The sequence below is a fragment of the Mytilus galloprovincialis genome, chromosome 5 (genome assembly GCF_965363235.1).
Source record: "Mytilus galloprovincialis chromosome 5, xbMytGall1.hap1.1, whole genome shotgun sequence".
In the NCBI taxonomy this organism is placed as follows: Eukaryota; Metazoa; Mollusca; class Bivalvia; order Mytilida; family Mytilidae; genus Mytilus; species Mytilus galloprovincialis.
In genome coordinates, this window is record NC_134842.1 from 60,762,906 (window position 1) to 60,776,913 (window position 14,008).

Below are 14,008 nucleotides of genomic sequence, written 5' to 3' on the forward strand. Positions count from 1 at the left end.
ATAATAGACCTCTGCATAACAACAACAACTATCTTGTGTTAAAATGTAAGGCAGTTGTACACTTATTCGCATAGAAAAATAACCGATATTTGTTTTAATCAAACAGCAATCAAATTGGATGGGTGTAAAGTTAAAGGATATACCGCTTGGTCATTAATGGATAACTTTGAATGGAGGCAAGGGTTCGTTGAAAAATTTGGATTGCATTATATTGATTTTAACGATCCAAAGAGAACCCGAATTCCAAAACTGTCAGCCTTATTCTATCATAATCTGATTAAAGACCATGGTTATTTGGAAAAAGCATTCACGGCACCAGGATGGCTTCCAGTTATTGAGTATGAGGATACGGTATATTATGGAAGTTTTCCTGATGACTTTGCTTGGGGTGTCAATACAGCAGCCTATCAGATAGAAGGAGGCTGGGATGCAGATGGTAAATATAGATAATCGAATCACTGTAAAGTTGATTTATTTATTTGGCTTGTCGGAATAAAGATTTAACCTGATAGATCATTTTTATCTATGCAATCGGACTAAGAACTGAAAAATATTTTAACATTGAAAATGTGTCATTATTCCATATATTACATTTTATGGAAAAGTTAATATTAGTATGTTATAACACGAATTTTCTATATTTGATTCTTGAATAAGAATTCAAAATTTCCACAAGGTCTAGACAATTTGTAAATCATACTTAATCAAAGATCTGCATTATATTTTCTCCCCTAAATGACAAAAACAGTAATTCCCTATTCAGGAGATACTATCCTCATTGTGTACTACTTATCTTCTTTACATTTTATAGGGAAAGGACAAAGTGTCTGGGATACTTATACTCATGCTGGAAAAGCAAAGAACGGCGAAAACGGTGATATATCAACAGACAGTTATAGATTGTATCTAACAGATGTACATTTATTAAAAGATCTAAATGTATGCTCTTGTTTTCAAATATTTTTTTACAAATTGTTCATTCATTTATTTTGTTCATTGCTTAGTATCTAAATTCACAAAGTCCGCAACGGAAAATAAAAAGCTATGGAGTATTTGCGAAAAACTGTTTCTATTTCAAAGATAGTATATTTCTATATATAAGATGTGGTATGAGTGTCACGTCACAATATGTAAAAGAAAAAAATACTATAGGTCAAAGAACGGTCTTCAACACGGAGCATTGGTCATTGAATTGCACCCTAAACTACTAAAAATTCAGAAATTATTGCGATATTTTTCGTTTATTATTGCTAAAAATTCGGCAGGGTTTACTTATTTACTCGCATTTTGAAATTTTGTATATGAAATAAACAGGATTTTCAATTTCGCAAAAATTAAAATTGCATAAAATGACAAAATTGGAATAATTAATGTACGCAATAATTTCTGAATTTACAGTAGTTTGGGTAGATGTATTTTTAATTGTTTCTATGTTCTGCAGTTATCTAAACTTGTCCACAACATTGCATATGATCACAATGATAAATAAACGAGAACTTGAACTCAAAAGAAACTTTATTCTGAATAATCCCGCAAAAGCCCTTTAAGGTAAATGAGCCAGTTTTTGAAACTATAATTAAATTTATATCTGCAGTTTATTTCATAGGTGAGTCACTACAAGTTTTCGTTAGCATGGTCACGAATACTTCCAAATGGTACAGTGCAATCAAAAAACCAAGCTGGAATAGAATATTACAGACAGCTGATAGATGCTTTAATTGATTCAGGAATAGAACCAGTAGTGACGCTCAATTACTGGGACCTACCACAAGCGTTACAAAATTCTGGTGGATGGCTCGACAACCATACTGTCACATTGTTTAACGAATTTTCACAGCTGTGTTTCGAAGAATATGGAAACAGGGTATATATCAAATCTATTTTATATATGATTTTTGTATTCGTGAATTCAGCATTGAAGTATTTTAACCGGGTCAATTAACACATCAAACAAAACAAAAAGAAAGCCGCACACAATAATTGGAACTATTGGTTTTTGATCAAAAAAGATATATGTATATGTTAGCGGCAATAAGTGACATTAGGCATTAAACTTAAATCCTAGGCAATAAACTAACGCCTAGGCATTAAGTTATTGCCTGAAATTTTCAGGCATTAAGCTTATTTTCTGAAATTTGATGATTATTATTCATCTTATTGCCGAACATAATTTTAGGCAATAAGTGAACTCTGGAATTTATGCACATTTGCCTTTATTTGGTGATTTATTCTTGATACAAAGTAGTTTCTTATTTATATTTCTTATATTACATGTATAAATATGCATTTATTTGACAGATCTTCAAATTTAGTAAGTTTATTTAGTAATTTTAGCATTTAAAAACTCATACTTTTTTTCATGTTTTGTGGTATTACAAAATATTAAAAGATTTTTTTTAAAAGTGATTGTTTCCAATTCAAAAAGTGGAGAGATTCTATAGAATAATTATTATATTTATTTGAATTTTTATTTTACACTTTACTAGTTGAGCTGGTTTGAAACTGTCAAAAGTAGACAAAATCAAAATATGATTTTTTTGCTCACACAATTTTTTTAAATTGAATAAGTAAATTTGCTTTATTAACATTTACAAAACTTGTGATAGCAAAATGACACAAATTTCTATCAAGTTTCATATCTTTAAATTATTATTTGATGCGTTTTGATATAAATAACATATTTTATTAGTGATTTTATTTCTGTTCTCTTGTGGAGAATTGACTCATACCACATCTTCTTTTGAGCTCACCTGGCCCAAAGGGCCAAGTGAGCTTTTCTCATCACTTCGCGTCCGGCGTCCGGGGTCGTCTGGCGTCGTCCGGCATCGTCCGGCGTCGTAAACTTTTACAAAAATCTTCTCCTCTTAAACTACTGGGTCAAATTAAATTAAACTTAGCCACAATCATCATTGGAGTTTCTAGTTTTAAAAATATGTGCGGTGATCCAGCCAACCAACCAAGATGGCCGCCATGGCTAGCAATAGAACATAGGGGTAAAATGTAGATTTTGGCTTATAACTCTGACACCAAAGCATTTAGAGCAACTATGACATAGGTAAAATTGTTTATCAAGTGAAGATCTATCTGCCCTGAAATTTTCAGATGAATTGGACAACCGGTTGTTGGGTTGCTGCCCTCTAATTAGTAGTTTTTAAGGAAATTTTTCTGTTTTTGGTGATAATCTTGAATACTATTATAGATAGAGATAAACTGTAAACTTACTGACTAGGCGTTAGCTTATTTCCTAGGATTAAAGCTTAATGCCTAATTTCACTTATTGCCGCTAACATATATATGTGTATATACAATCAACATTATTTTGAAATACAATATTATTCAAAATTCTTAACTATACATACCTTTTCAATTTTACATTCAGTTACAGAGTATATTATATTGACTTTTAAATAAAATAGGCAATTAGCTGTTCCTTATAGAACATGTAAAAAGGAAAGTTTTAACGGAATATGTCAAGATTTCATGATTTGGCCTTAGAAGAATGTTTAATAGTATTAGTATTTTTATTGATATATTTTCTTCTCTTATGAATTTAAAAAGGTTAAGATGTGGATAACACTTCACGATCCTAAACTATTAGCCCATGAAGGATACGAGACTGGACATTTTCCACCATCTGTTGGACATAGAGATGGGATAGGAATCTACCTTGCTGCTCACAACATGCTCAGAGCTCATGCTGCAGTATATAGAACGTATCAAGCTTTGTTTAAGGAAAAACAAAAAGGTTTGTTGATAAAATAATCATGCTGGAGTATATCTATATCAACAATTTATTAATTGAAAAGCAAATTTGATTCTTTGACAATAAACGCGTTTGAACACATTACAAGTTGAAGTCGATTTTTTATGAATATACTGATCGCTACTGAAGTATGATTAAAATTGGTGTAAATAATCTATTCATTCATATATCTATTCTTATAAATATATAACAGAAATATTACCTTTAAAAGGATAGGAAGCTGTGGTAAGATTGCCTATGAAATAACTTTCTACAACAGTCACATTGCGTAAATTCAAACACTTTGGGTCCTTCAACAATGAACAAAACACATACTTTATAGTCAGCAAAATATGACGACAATTACCAGATAGAAGGCGAGTCACTTAGTAGGGTAGTATAGGAATAATTTATGTACCGTAAGTACGTAATCTCAATTTCCATGTGATTGAGACAGGGTGACAATCTTATTAGCTTTTAATTTCCCAAATATTTTTTGCAGTAAGAAATCAAACTTTTTCACTCGTTTGTTCAATGTTGAAAGTGAAGATGCATACATTTTGGTCACGCATTGTTGAAAGTCACATGACAGTCTCATCTAACTACCGTATCCCGAAACTGACGTATTGTGACAAGAAAATATAGAAATGAGTTCATAGAAATAAAAACAATCATTTTTCATTTTATCAATTTAAAAAATTAGTTTTAAAACTTGTTACATATAATTAAGGCAATCACTGTGCATTTAATTTTCAAATAATTTGTTATTATATTCAGACATGGTGTAGTTGATAAGAAATAAATATTGTCAGATAATCAAACTCATCTAAACACTTTTTTTCTCTTTGATAGGCAAAGTTGGAATAGCATTAGGGACAAAATGGGCTGACCCTCTAAGGATGTATAGTCCAGGCGACTGGGATGCCTCTGCAACTGCTATGGCATTTGATTTAGATTGGTTTGCAAATCCTATATTTGGCGATGGAGATTATCCTACACAGATGAAATCAATTGTAAATCAAAACAATACGATTCAAAGACTTCCATCGTTTTCTGAGAAAGAGAAGGAGTCTTTAAGAGGTACGATAAAATTAGATTTACTTAAAATCAACCGAAATGTCAGAATATAATATCATCCTTGTAATTTATTTAATCTGCAAAACATTTGAATATTATTGAATATATGATCAACGATATATATCTCAGGATAGTGTGAAAAACGAGATGCCAACTAATAATTCATCGTTCCATGTTTCTAATTATTTTAGATCAAAATATTATTGATTCGGTAATTATCGTGGGTACCATTTTTTTTGGATAGAGGAAAATATTAAATTCGTTCATATTTGATTACGTTGTTTTTCTATGTTTTAATACATGCCTTTGGAAATTTGTACTTCGTAGAACATTCATTTTAGTTTTACCAATAGCAAACAATACTTTTATAGTGACAATTGATAATGAATTAACAGTTATCTTTTCATTCAGCATACATGTAAAAATTGTATATTAATGAAATTATGTAATACAAAAACAAGAAAATGTGGTTTGAATAACAATGGGACAACTCCACCATAAAATATTGTAACAAATACCAACTCTATAACTAATTGGCTGATTTATGAACAACTCTTCTTCTCCTTCTTCTTCTTCTTCTTCTTCTTCTTCTTCTTCTTCTTCTTCTTCTTCTTCTTCTTCTTCTTCTTCTTCTTCTTCTTCTTCTTCTTCTTCTTTGAGTTGTATCACATGTCGGAGCCTTTTATAGCTGACTATACGACATTTGTTTTCCCTTTGATAAATGCCTTCATTTGCTTATAATCACGCTGGTAGACAGTATTTTTATTGGCAATCATATATTCATAGCAAATCAGTTATTGTAAATTTCATTTTAATTGAATTATGGATATTTATAGGATCTGCTGACTTCCTAGGACTAAACCTCTTCACAGCAATACAAGTAACACCTACGATACGAGAAGGGGAGTTGAAAGGTTTACATAAAGATGCAATGGTTGACTACTCAGCAGATACGAATTGGGAAAGGTATATAAATAAATCAACAAATATATTGAATAATCATTTAATCAGTTATGAGATCTAAATGCCTTTGAAATCTAAGTTGTACAAAAAGGTGAAATTTGATATACCAGCTAATTCAAACATACCTCTAGTAATTAATACAAACACACATAGATACAATTAAACTGTCAATTGTTCTTGAACAATTGAGAGGTCTTTCCTTTTGTAATGTAAAATACATGTTCTAATAGATGTAGAATGTATTGAAAAGCTTTAAAACACACTGAAAATCCTTTAAATAAGGTTAAAAACACTAAATTCGCTATATGGGACATGACCTTGACCTTTGACCTTTTGACCTTTGTCAAGGTCATTAGTCCCAAATGTCATTACTGAAGACCCCAAGGGTCTAGGACCTTTGGTTATATAGTTAAAGCTGATTTTGTCTTTTCAGAGACCTAAAACAGGCTTTATGCCCCTTAAAAAAAGGTCAAATCTCTTTGGTCGAAATGTAACAAAGTTGCGCCATAATGACCCAAACATTTTCCACTATTTAAAACTTCTGTAAGTATAATGGTTTTTGAGATTATCCCATAACAACGTGTTAGGTCAAAGGTCAAGGTCAACATACAAATTTGACCTTGAGGTATTTTACAAAGATACATAAATTGATGATGAATGGTGAAGATCCTAGGTGTCTACGACTTACGGTTTCTGAGTTTTGGTGGTCAACCGACACCGGTTAATTTTCATAGGGGCATAACCCTACCAATGAGTCGTTGAATCTTTTCGATCCAAATGTAACGAAGAACCGGGGTCTGGTCCTGAACAAATTTCACCCTTTGTTTTTTTTCTACCTATTACGGTTACGGTGTTGGAACGATAACAAGGTTTTTGGGTTTCGGAGGGATAACTCCGAACCGACAAAATATTTCGACTAACAGGGTGAGTTCCAGATAGGTATTCATGACACCGATACAAAGTGTCAACATGAAAGCGACACGTCTTACGGTTAACGCGGCTAAATTTGTCAAAGTTTGGCGGAAAAAGAATAATAATAATAAAATTAATAATAAACAGAAGAAATACAGTAAGGTCTTTCCCTTTTGTAAAAGGAAAGACCTTAATTATCAAACCATTTAGTCAGTTCCTTATTGTCAAGACAGTTCTGTAGGTTTGTAACTCTGTATAGAGTTCATTATCTTATATTTGTCTTTTTATATTCCTGCAAAAGGTTGCATTTTATCAGTCAAATGTTTTGTATATGGAACTTGATTAAATTTTTTATTTTTCACGGAAAACTTTTTTTTTAATAGGACGGACACTAATTATGAGTCCTATGTGACGCCTTTTGCAATGCGAAAAACATTGAATTGGATAAAACAAAAATATGGAGATGTCCCTGTTTACGTTACAGAGACAGGACGATCAGACCATGATGGAAGACTTCATGATCAACATAGGATATCATACTTCGAGAAATATATAAATGAAGTTCTAAAAGGTACATCCGGATATATTATCATTACTATTTCCTAAACATTTTTAATGAAATGGTTACTACTTACTTATGTATTTTAATGTATTTCATATTTGCATACATTTGTTCATTATTTTCGCCTTTGAATATTACTCATGTTATCTTAGCGATATGTGTAGTTAAAATCTTATTTGGCTCCGGGGAACTTTCCGAAAAAAAAACATCGAAAAATACTCATAAAAATACGTGCATATCTGAATATTAGAAGAAATGGTAATGTTTTTTTTCAAAACTGGAAATACTGAAAAAAAAAATGAAATCTGTAAATCAACAAGGTGAAACTGAAGGAAAACACATGTACTCCATTTGGAGCGCTTCAGTTAGTTGATGTACCAGCTCAAGAGGCGAGAAAATGAATCTCGTTGAAATGACCAATAATAATTTGTATGATTGTAATTGTATTTCTTTTAATTAAAAGTATATTTGAAATGTTTGTTTTGAATGAAGCAGTTAATTTGAAACGTCGATGAATTTATTTCGCATTCGTATTCGATTATCACATTGATGTAACTAAATGATAACAAAAAGTAAAATCACAAAAATACTGAACTCCGAGGAAATTCAAAAAGGAAAGTCCCAAATCAAATGGCGAAATCAAAAGCTCAAACACGTGCACATGAAATGAATGGATAACAACTGCCATCCATTGTATGTTCATATTCGAAGTTTGCACATAGCCCAGAAACCTAACGAATTGACTGAATTCTAACAATTTGACTATTTAACTACCGCCATATATATTTACTGCCAGATAAATGAATACATAACGCGTCATATAACTTCTGTGACAACATCCCAAAAAATATTAACGATACTGCAGAGCCACTTTTGAAAGAATAATTTTCTCTTATTGTATGTTGTTTAACAGTGTAGTGTTTATCTTGTGAAATTGATATACGAATGATTAATCAACTAGATATGGCTACTGAGATTAATTCAGATGGAATAACTAATCAGGAATTGCTAAAAAAACAAAAACAAAAAGAAGTAAAACCACAAATTACCGAATAGCGAGGAAATTCAAAACGGAAAGTCCCTAATCAAATGGCTAAAATCAAACGCTGAAACACAGTCCGATTCATGTTCACAAATATTTGACCAAAGGTGACATACAAATAATTGCCCAATCAATCTTCGGTCACCTTTGAAACCTGCGTATAAAAATAGTAAACTGTTTCAAACTTTAAAAGTTCTTTGAACGCACAAAATTTATAAGGTATTGTTTATATTTTTCAACAACTGAGATTCCGGAAACTTAAAAGGATTTTTAAAAAATTATGCCAGACCCTTGTTTCGTCTACATTATTAAACTCATAAGAGGAGCTTGAATCGAAACTGTTGTAAAGTTATAGTTCAAATCAAGAAGTTTAAGAAAATAAATAACTGAGATCCGAATAAGTGGTTTCAATCATGTCTACGACCATTCATACATATACGTGTGCACAAAAGGTATGTTATATATAGATTCTACCACTGCATCGAGTGTTATAAGATATTTATCCACTCGACACAGTTAAATTTTCAAATTTTAAACGCGAGGCTCGCCGAGTGTTTTAAATATTTTAAATTTAACTGTCGAGAGTGGATAAATATTGTATTACACGAGATTTGGTGGAAGAATCTGTTTTTCTAATGATTTTCAAACAATATGTAGGCAAACGTATTCCTTCTTTTCGAATTATCTACAAAAAGATGTGTTCTTTCTATGTCGCCTTTTTTCATGCCGTCACTATAGGAAATTCAGAGGAAAGCAAGAAAATTCGACGTCATAATCGAATTTTAACCAATGAAGAACTGAGATCAAACGAACCACACGTTGATTAAATTTGTTTATACAATGGGTGCAGAAAGGGATAAATTGACGAAGAAATAGAGAAAAATCATTTATATATTGAAGCACTGCTGCTCTGGTGATACCTCGGGGACTAACAGTGCGGTGTCGACCAGGTACTATACTAAATAATGTAACACTTTATAAATGTTATGAATCAGGAGCGCTGTTCTATATAAAGTGGTCCATATGTTGATATGAAACTTGACGTTTAATATAGATCAGACTTATGGAAGTGATTGAGAATGAAAAAAAACCTTGCACAGCTAATTCAAAGTTTATATTTAAGTTTATTCTCTTTTCAGCAATTCGACTTGACAACTGTAATGTGAAAGGATTTTTTGCTCATACTTTGATGGACGGTTTTGAATTTGATTCGGGTTTCACAGATAAATTTGGTTTGTATCAAGTTGACTTTAATGATCCACAAAGAAAACGAATACCAAAAGATTCTGCTTACTTTTACAAGGATCTGATATCATCTAACGGTTTCTTCAAGGAAACTGTGCCACTTATGCCATTTGAACCTGTCAAATACCCACGTGATCCAAACAATTTACCAATGCTAGATGACTTCTATTATGGAACTTTCCCTGATGATTTTGCCTGGAGTTCAGCAACAGCAGCTTATCAAGTAGAAGGAGCATGGAATGAAGATGGTATGTGATAGATTGTTTAAACAGGTGTAGTTATAAATAGTTGTGTTCAATTTCTGAAGAAGAAAAGTGAATGACAGTGCTTCCATGTGTCAATTAAAAGTCCAGTTTTAATTTATGAATATCCAATGCGTCAAAAATATCAAATATCGACTCCATTTTGCTCCTTTCCGGTAGTAATTTTTCGTGAACGTTTATAATTATTTTAGTTTGAACTTGTGATGAAGTAATGTGTCAGTTTAAAACAAAATGTTTTCATTATTTTCAGCGTGGATGCATGTATCATAAATTGGTCAAAACAGTTACTCAATATTTACATTCATTTAAGGATTTGGAAATTTTTGAGAATATACACTATCAAGGCTCACCATGCTATATATATTCATACTATATTTTTACATTTACTAAAGGAAAAGGACCGAGCATCTGGGATATTCATTCACACAATGGTAAAATAGACAACAATGCTACAGGAGATATAGCTTGTGATAGTTATCATAAATACAAGGAAGACATTAAAATTATGTCGGACATGAAGGTGAGAGACTATATAATTATAACTGATTTTGTTAGATTACTTCATAATTAATGAAAGTCAAAACAAATGGTTTTTATGTCAATTGCTTAGTTTTTTCTCTGGTTTTGCACTTCGATTGTTTAAATCAGTTTTAATCGAGATATTAATTTCACGAAATATATCACCTTTAAGACCTAGACGGTAAAATATTAAAGATCACTTTAAAGTTCATAAAACATTCGTTTTCCAATCTCCCGATAAACATCTACTCCATACGTCTTAATTTGTATTGAAATATAAAAGTATAAATTTTTTGATCTATGTAAAAATAATAGATTGTTACAATGAGAAAGGGTAAATTGAAAAATTGTCATTGTTATTATATGATTTATACATCTTAATGTTTTAATAAGGGTAAATTGAAAATTTATCGCTTATTGAGTTACTGTTACATAATTTGACACACGTGACGTGAAAATATCGCATATCTGTCCGGTTTAGGTAACCCATTATAGATTTTCCTGACGGTACAACTAGATATATTAATCGTAAAGGAATAGAGTATTACAACAAATTGATTGATGGTTTAAAAGCTGCAGGCATCGAACCGATGGTGACCTTGTACCACTGGGATTTGCCACAGGCATTACAATCTCCATACAAAGGATGGTTAAATGAATCTACATCAGACCTGTTTGCTAAATATGCCAGGATATGCTTTCGAGAATTTGGTGATAGGGTAAGAACTAATAACACAAATTATTTTGAATCACTAGAAAGTATAAATAATGTTAGTTCATGTTTTTTTTTATGTTTAATGATATGGTTCGAATTTGATATGTCAAATTTAAAAATTGGATCTTGGGCAATTTCAGTAATATACAATTCAAAAACACTTAAGATCTATCGTTGGGAGACTCAAAATTTTATTAAGTTAGAATTTTTATTTTGTCTTGATTTCTTATTGAATGTTTTAATTGTATCTAGGTTAAATTGTGGATTACACTCAATGAGCCCCGTGTTGTAGCGACACAGGGCTACGGAGACGGACACATGGCTCCAGGAATTGTAGGATTAGGAACCACTGTGTATGACTCAGCTCATAACCTCATCAAAGCACATGCTAAAGCATATCATATTTATGATAAGGAATTTAGACCAGCTCAGAAAGGTATAATGTATTTATTCGTTGTAAATTGCGTAGAACAAGCTTTCAGTAAAGAGGCCCCTCATGGGGGGGGGTCCTAGTAATCACATAATCACCATTTTTTTGCCAATATAATCACATAATCATTAAATATTTGCTTATCTTTAGTAATCAAATAATCATAAACTAAAAATACAGTCCATGGTAATCAAATAATCATGAAATATTTGGCTAAATAATCAAATAATCATTAAAAAAACGGCCAAGTAATCACATAATCAAAAACCCCATGAGGGCCCTCAGTAAATATTCAATTTTTAAATCAATGCTTAGTGTCTTTTGTTTTAATGTTAAATGTTTTAAGCATCGTACCAATCTGTTTTATTAAACCGTTTTCAAATGATTTTCCAAGTTTGTAATTTTATTGTGCTGGTACACCACTGTCTCATGCTAGTCGGAGAGTTGATAGCCCATAAACTTGTTTTACTTCGCCATATTATTAATGGGCTTGCCCTTGTCATGAGCCTATATTTTAGTGGCTCTAATATCTGTCATATACGTTTTTCATAAAATTATTGTATTAACTTATGCATTGTTTTAATGCTAGGCCTTTAACAGGTGACTATTCAAGGTGGGTGTGTTCTTACTGTTAAAGGTTGTAAGGTGACCAACAACTGGTGACATCTACTTTAATTAAAGCAATTAAAGGCAACCTTAATGTCTTCATTAATGGGGAGAACCCATTATGTAAACACTCGAATTTGCATTAAATTCGAGGCAATATAATGACCCTATTCCACCTACTTCTCTATCAGCAAAAGAAGAGTTTCGTCCTTCTGTTGTCTTATGATATTTAATTTTATTATATTATGCAAATATGTTAAAACAAAATCACACGGATGTGACTTTTTCATATTGGAATAACAACGGTATTGGTCAATTGTCAAATTTGAATTGTTTGAAAAAAGCTATAATGTATGTGAATTGAATTTCCAGGAAAGATCGGAGTGACAATGAACTTCGACTGGCATGATCCAAAGAATAAATCTAATAGCGGAGACATTAAAGCATCAGAAATTGGAAACCAGTTCTTTTTAGGCTGGTTCGCCAATCCAGTATACGTAAACGGCGATTACCCTGTCGTAATGAAGGAAAAGATTGCAGCTAAGAGTAAACATCAGAAGTTATCAAGGAGTCGTTTACCTAGCTTTACAGAGTATGAAAAGATCTATATTAAAGGTACTTTCGACAGAGAGACTAAATTAAAGTAACCAGTAAACCAAACAGTAAGAAAAAGTGTGATCGTGTACACTATTTTTGTATTTCAAAAATAGTATCAAATAAATTAACGATATTTACTATACAAGGATCTACATGATAAGAGAAATACATTTTAAATGTTTACTTACAACACAACTGAACCTGACGTAACGTTGATTTGACAATATCTTTTTTAATAAAGTCGTTTATTTGTTATATACAAACACCCTTTTGTAAAAATTTTCTTACAGCTAGTGTTAAATATATGTATTGTAGGAACGGCAGATTTCTTTGGATTGAACTTTTATACGTCGCAGATTGTAACGTTGAAATCGAAATACAGTTATAAAGCTGATTATAATACAGATGCTGATATATCCACAGAACAATACTCTTCATGGATTGGGTAAGTTAATCATCAGACTAAGCATGACTTCTAGGTAAGCATGAACCATATCGAGACTAGCATAGTAAGTGGAACCATTATTAAACAATCAAGGTGCGCATGCAACACATCAGGACAAGGCATATCCAACTATCTCCGTCATCACGTGACTTTTACACTTAAGTTGTATATCATTAATGGCCGATTGATTATCAATGAAAGTGAACGGGGTACATAGATCAAACGGTCATATTTTTTTTGTTATAATGTATATTTTCCCTCCCAACCCCGCGTTTTACAGTTAATAAATTTTTACAATTAAATATGTTTTAAGTTTCAGTTCAGAAATATGATTTCGTGCTTCGAAATAAGTTTGAAAATTGAGGTGACATAGCCACACAGTCTACGTTGACATCTTCGTTAAAACTCGAGAAAATTGCAATGGGATCTTTTTGTAAAATCAATTTTCTCAACTAATTTATTGTTACTTATATCCTCCCAACCCCTAAAAAGGTCGACAACACATTCATTTAAATGAAATCGCAAACCATATCAGTTCAGGTATTAAACTTTTTGCTTCGAAATTTGGTTGAAAAGTGCATATTTTTGCAGTTTTCAGTAATATTTTCAAAATGGCGGCCACTATTGAGGGTTCACAACGACACGACATGCCGGTATTAATTTAGTTATAAATCAAAAAGTAATATTTCAAAATTTTATCAAAGTGTGTCTTTTTGTACTTAAGAAATTTCTTTTTTCACATGTTCTTCAATATATTCATTAGAAACAGTCTCTCACACTAAAAATAAAGATTTACATGCACCGACCATGCAGTTTACCTGTACATTGTTAGCTTGGGGCGACATGGGAATATATATTTTTGAAGATTTGTACGATGAAAATCAAAAAAT

At 31.6% G+C, this 14,008-nt stretch overlaps 1 protein-coding gene across 2 annotated transcripts in view; it reads left to right on the forward strand.

The window, feature by feature from the left end:
* The window catches only part of LOC143076179 (lactase/phlorizin hydrolase-like), a 59,586-nt gene that overhangs the window by 19,469 nt on the left and 26,109 nt on the right, over positions 1 to 14,008 (forward strand). Inside the window, exons 22-31 of one of the 2 annotated variants that reach the window (XM_076251873.1) lie at positions 107 to 436; positions 812 to 939; positions 1,607 to 1,864; positions 3,559 to 3,745; positions 4,595 to 4,822; positions 5,656 to 5,785; positions 7,078 to 7,265; positions 9,438 to 9,791; positions 10,199 to 10,326; positions 10,807 to 10,958. In XM_076251873.1, the coding sequence (XP_076107988.1) occupies positions 107 to 436; positions 812 to 939; positions 1,607 to 1,864; positions 3,559 to 3,745; positions 4,595 to 4,822; positions 5,656 to 5,785; positions 7,078 to 7,265; positions 9,438 to 9,791; positions 10,199 to 10,326; positions 10,807 to 10,830 (1,955 nt within the window). In that variant the 3' untranslated portion in view covers positions 10,831 to 10,958. Of the gene's footprint in view, positions 1 to 106; positions 437 to 811; positions 940 to 1,606; positions 1,865 to 3,558; positions 3,746 to 4,594; positions 4,823 to 5,655; positions 5,786 to 7,077; positions 7,266 to 9,437; positions 9,792 to 10,198; positions 10,327 to 10,806; positions 10,959 to 14,008 lie in introns of those variants that run through there. The other variant, XM_076251872.1, reaches the window with a different exon arrangement.